Source organism: Herpailurus yagouaroundi, unplaced genomic scaffold, assembly GCF_014898765.1.
Source record: "Herpailurus yagouaroundi ecotype Mexico unplaced genomic scaffold, PumYag 189, whole genome shotgun sequence".
In the NCBI taxonomy this organism is placed as follows: Eukaryota; Metazoa; Chordata; class Mammalia; order Carnivora; family Felidae; genus Herpailurus; species Herpailurus yagouaroundi.
In genome coordinates this window covers 2,452,012-2,458,011 of record NW_024412420.1, presented here as the reverse complement: position 1 = coordinate 2,458,011, position 6,000 = coordinate 2,452,012, and the positions used below count along the sequence as shown (strand labels likewise).

Genomic DNA, 6,000 nt, shown 5'->3' with positions numbered 1-6,000 from the left:
TCGTGACCTGGCTGAAGTCGGACGCTTAACCGACTGCGCCACCCAGGCGCCCCTTCAGTGTATTTTAAATTCCCCTTACATACAAGGAATTATTATTGAAAAAGTTGTTCTGTGGTTTTTAATTTTATCTGTGGAGCCACTTCATTACCATCCCAAGGTCAGCCAAAGTTTTAACATAGAATGATTAAGAAGGCAGATAATTTATAAAATTTTTCACCATTTACCATCTCAAACTGATATAAGCTATTAAATAGCAAATACTAATTATCTTCATAGTACTGCATTTGTTTAACAGGTTTAGGTATTTTTTGTTGCTTTTAAAGAGATCTTGAAATTTCACGTGATCACTTATGAAAATTGAAATAGGTGGACTGTTGCCATTTGAAGATAAATGTTATTTCATGTATTTTAAATCCATCTGGTATCTTTAGATTCAAAGATTAGCATTTTTCAAGCTAATTATAACTAGCCATATAGTTTCTCTTCTCCCTTAATCACAAATTTTTCTTAGGAAAAAGAAAGGTGAAGTAAAAGTCATGCAGGAATATTCATACTTGAAGGCTTTATCTGTTTTTTCTTTATTAATCCTTAAAGTCTCCGTGATAAGGATTTATTATAACACTGCTTCATTTGTTTTATTGTAGTTATTGGAGAAATGTTTCTAATGTCTCTTGTTCTTCATTTCAGAAGCATGGTTAGTTAAATACACAATCACAGTTGTTGAGAGTGGGAAAGATAATTTTACTTTCTTATATTGTGTTTATTTTTTTAAAAGTAGAAAGAGATACATGATTACAAATTGCAAATGCATGCTGCTTATTTAGGTAGAACTAGAGAATCAAACGTTCCTCTCAGGCATTTAAATTGTGAAATAGGTAAACTTTATGAAATGTGAATCCAGAGAAATGAAACTATTAAAAGGAATTTGTTTTTAGTTGTACAGATTTATTTTTAATAAAGAATGATAATTGAGGAAGTAATCAAATTGTACTTGCTACATTGTTCCCACAGATACACCAAAACCATTAAAATGAGATACTAATTTCTTTTGATATTTAACTTAAATATTGACTACCTACCATATTAAATTGTTAAGCTTTTTGTTTAAAATATTGATTTTAAAATTATTGATGTCCTTTTGTGGCTATTTTATTTTATTTTATTTGCCAGCCTAAAAAGAATAGCAGACTATGCTTGAAATGATTCTTTTAAACTTTAGTAAAAGGGTTTTTTTGGCTGGTGTTGAGGATGTGTGTGTGTAAGTTGAATTTATTGTCAAATAATATTCCTATGATACAATTCTATTTTAACAACAAGCAGAAATATAAATAGACATATTCATAGACAGTGTTACTTTAAAATCAACATGATAAGAAAGAACTGTCAACTATGCAAATAATTTAAAAGTATCTGAGTTGCTTTAAAAAAAAAAAAAAGAAATTTTAAAATATAAAGCAACAGGGATGCCTGGCTGGCTCAGTCAGAAAGTGTGCAACTCGATCTCAGGGCATGGGTTTGAGCCCTACATTTGGTGTAGAGATTACATAAATAAATAAAACTGAAAATAAAATAAAATACAGAGCATCAAAGTACAATTACATTTAACACGTAGAACATTTTAGACCATGAAAGAATGATGTTTTCAATAAAATTATGTCAATAAAGCCTTTAGAGCCATATCAGTAAGTTGTAAATATATGGCTTTAAGCAAAATAAGTTTAAAATAAAAACAACAAAATGTAGATGTGTTTATGAAATCTAAACATGAGTTACTACCGTAAAATATTTTAGATTCGGTGCAGACACTAGTGCAATGCTTCCCTGAGGGGTTTTTTGGTTGTTTTTGTTTTGTTTGTTTGTTTTTCACTACACTGGCAAGGAAAAACATCAAGAAAATACTCCCTCAAGCTGCATATTCTGCTACTGTTGGCTTCTTATAATGAAAACAAGTGTGTAAACTTCATATTAGTTGAATTTAAATAAACGTTTATGGATTGTTTAGTATAAAAATGTAATTTTAATTCCGAGAATATTGTGAAAGTCCTGGAAAATAAATTACAGGAACTGAAAGTAGCATGGTCACTGTGTGTGTGTGTGTGTGTGTGTGTGTGTGTGTGTGTGTGTGCGCACGTGCGTGCGCGCGTGTGTGTTCAACACATAATGAGATTTGTGAAATCCATTTTCAGTAGACAACTTTCAGACTTTTTAACAAGTAAAACTTCCCATTAAAAAGGCACTTAATTTGTTTTCCTTGTAAGACATGCAAGCTGAAAATTAATTTAGAAAATTTAAGAAAACAAAAAGGTAAAGGGAAGTTTCTACTTCACTTATTTGGATAAAGTAGCTCTTTCCCCTCAAATAAAAATTCTTACAGCACCCTGAAGGATAATTGATGATGGGCACTCAGGCATCTGAAAGAACAAGGAGTCTGTTTTCCTTTGTTTTTATCTAATTTCTGTTGAGTAAAGAGATTCTGCCTCAGAGAGATGAAATGACTCCTTACTTTCAGGATGTGTTTAAAAACAGAATTCCACAAACTTCTCTAGGCTTAATATTTTTTATTATTTTGTATATTAGGTGATCTGCATAAAATTTAATCTTTTTTTCTATTTTTATTTAAGATTTTATTTTTGTTAATATCTGTATCCAACATGGGACTCAAATTTACAACCCCAAGATCAAGAATCACATGTGGTAGGGGCGCCTGGGTGGCTCAGTTGGTTGAGCATCCAACTTCAGCTCAGGTCATGATCTCACAGCTCGTGAGTTCAAGCCCTGCCTTGGGCTCCAACTTGAGCTGGAGCTTGCTTCAGATTCTGTGTCTCCTTTTCTCTCTGCCCCTCTCCTGCTCATGCCCTGTCTGTCTCTCTTTCTCTCAAAATAAATAAAAACGTTAAATAAATAAATACATTTTTTTAAAAGAATCGCATGTGGTAGGTCAATATTTCCAAAATAATGAGTTGGTTCATAGATAGTTGATAACATTTTCTTCATCCCTAGATAATCCAGAGATAATCTGAAAAATAAAGTAACAGTGTTTTGGCTTATTCTTGAAATGTGGTAAAAGTTTGTCTTTAAGGATGTAACTAATGTTCTATCAAGATGTTATTCATATTTTTTAATGCAACCTATGATTTTTTTTAATCATTCATCTAAACCAATGATTAAGTGAATCAGGTTGTGTGGCATTTAATATTATAAATTCTATAAAGAGCCATCTTTTCTTCTTCCCTATACATTTCATTAATGTTTTGATATCCTCCTTTTATACAGGACTTTGCTTCCCGGGCTAAACTGGCAGTTCAAAACCTAGTACAGAAGGTTGGATTTTTTGGAATTTTGGCCTGTGCTTCAGTAAGTGAATTGTATTAAAAGTGAGGAATTCCAATAAATGGTAGATTTATATATTGATCCAGTTTGTTTTTAAAGATAACACACTTAACAAAAAATAAGGTAACATACTTGAGTGAACAAAAATGCTATCACTTTTTTTTAATTTTTTTTTTCAACGTTTTTATTTATTTTTGGGACAGAGAGAGACAGAGCATGAACGGGGGAGGGGCAGAGAGAGAGAGGGAGACACAGAATCGGAAACAGGCTCCAGGCTCCGAGCCATCCGCCCAGAGCCCGACGCGGGGCTCGAACTCAGGGACCGCGAGATCATGACCTGGCTGAAGTCGGACGCTTAACCGACTGTGCCACCCAGGCGCCCCAAAAATGCTATCACTTTTAATGAGTATCAATTTTAATAAAATAAATTTATTAATCATTCATCTTACTCATCAAATGAGCTGTTTCTATTGGATGGATTCATATCTAGTTTATTGACTTTTCAAGCATTTCATCTTGCCATGATGACTTCAGACCTAAATGGCTTGGTTCAGTAAGAATAAAAGAGATAAAATTCATCCTTTCCATGAAGAATTTATAAAATGAAGTGCATTTAACCAAGTAACAATGACTTCATTCTTTCCAGAGTTATAGATAGGTAGTCTTTTTCCAAAGTTTCAAGTATTAGTTATAAGGAAGAAGTCATGTGAAACCTGTCTTAAGGGGTATTTACACCAAGTTAGGTAATTGAAACCTCTGGGGCAAAGTTAAGGGCATTTTTGGCTACAGTGAACTAAGAAGCCACTTATGTCAAAAACTTAATTTCTTAAATTGCAGATTTGGGAAATCAACATTCCTTGATGAGTTGGTGTTTATCCTGGTCCTTTTCTAATATGATAGAAATAGTTATATTTGAAATGGAGCATTTTGATCAAAGCTTTCTTTGGTAGCCCATACACAATTTTTGGTAGTTCAGTGGTGGATTTGGCCAGATTAACTAGGTGGACCTAGTTGATACAATAAAAACTGCAGCTATAAATATAATTCACAAAATTATTATCTACTGACACACAGCTGCTTTGTCCATTATTTTCTAGAATATGAATATATCTTTGAGTACTCTCTGCCCCTCCCCTGCCTTAGCAAAAGCAAATGCCCAAAAAAAGAGGACTTTTGGTGCCAAAATTTCTAATGTAATGTCAACATTCTAGAGATACTGTGAGATACACATATGCCTCAATTACTATCCTTTGACCCAGCAATACTAGAAATTTTCATAATCTAAGTTTTCATTTCAGTGTATGAGCTCTTTATCATAATTTGATCTCTCAAGTATTTGAGCAGTTTATAAGTATACTATAGTGTGATATTGTAGAAAGAAAATTGGCTTTGGCATTCCTAAGCCAGTCTTGTCTCTTATTAGCTATGTAACCTAATCAAGTTACTCTCTTTGAGCCCTAGATTTCTAATTTTTTTTTAATGGACAATAAGTCACTCATCATTGTAAAGGCTGATTGAGGATTCAAGAAACTATATGTAAGGGGTGCCTGGGTGGCTCAGTCAGTTGAACATCCTACTCAGCTCAGGTCATGATCTCCTAGCTTATGAGTTAGAGCCCACTTCAGATTCTGTGTCTCTCTCTTTCTGCCCCTCCCCTGCTCTCTCTCTCTCTATCTCTCTCTCTCTCTCTCTCTCTCTCTCTCTCAAAAATAAATAAACATTAAAAAATTAAAATGTGTGTGTGTGTGTGTGTGTGTGTGTGTGTGTGTGTGTGTGTGTGAACTAACACAGTGCTTAGAACATAAATGTTCAACCATTTTTTATCATTATTCCTCAGCTTTGATTTAGTCACGGAGTGTTGAGAATAAAGAGATGAAAGATATATTCCCTTTCCTCGAGGATCCTGAAGTCTAGTGAGGGAGACCATTGAAATACAAGGATAAGTAGAAAGTGTTGTGGAAGTCAGCAGACTGGGATTAAACTGAGAGGCCTAATGGATAATAATGTCCTTACTTTAGAGGCTAAGAAAACAAGCCTGGGAACCACATTGCCTGGGTTGAAATTCTGCTCTGCTGCTGAAATCCTGCTCTCCCGAACAAACTGTCAAATCTGTCTCATTTTCCTGTAAAATGAGCATAAGCATATCATATAGCATTGCTTTGGGGATTAAGTTGAGTTGGTGATGCAGAAACTTTAGAAAAGTATCCTAAAAATCAGAACATTCAATAAAAACTAGCTTTCATTATTCCTAGGGAAAACATGAGTACCTTCAATTTATTAAAATAAAAAATGGTATTTATTCTTTGGCACTCATCTATCTCTGTGACCTCACTATTGCAAATCCATTTTCCATACTAGTCAGTCTTCTTTATATTTGACTAGGAATAGTCAGTATTGAACAGAAATTGATAGATCAGTTTGGCCTTCCAGGAACTTTTTTCCAGAAAATTGATATTTCTGTTAAAGTATTAAAAGTATATACTTTAAGGTAAAAAGAAGTCTTTAGTTATTTTGTTGTTAACGTTTAAACTAACAAACTCCTACTTGAGGGAAAATTTCAAAGCTACTTAGTAGCTCTTTTTTTTTTTTTTTTTAAGTTTTCTTTATTTATTTTGAGAGAGAGAAAGAGAACATGTGCAGGAGGGGCAGAGAGAGAAGGAGAGAGAGAAT

The 6,000-nt window shown here is 33.5% G+C and overlaps 1 protein-coding gene across 3 annotated transcripts in view; it reads left to right on the top strand.

Moving 5' to 3' along the window:
- The window catches only part of VMP1 (vacuole membrane protein 1), a 128,730-nt gene that overhangs the window by 95,406 nt on the left and 27,324 nt on the right, over window positions 1–6,000 (top strand). For all 3 annotated transcript variants that reach the window (XM_040496960.1, XM_040496958.1, XM_040496959.1), the window contains one exon: window positions 3,274–3,354. In XM_040496960.1, coding sequence (XP_040352894.1) covers window positions 3,274–3,354 — 81 coding nt within the window. The remainder of the gene's footprint in view (window positions 1–3,273; window positions 3,355–6,000) is intronic.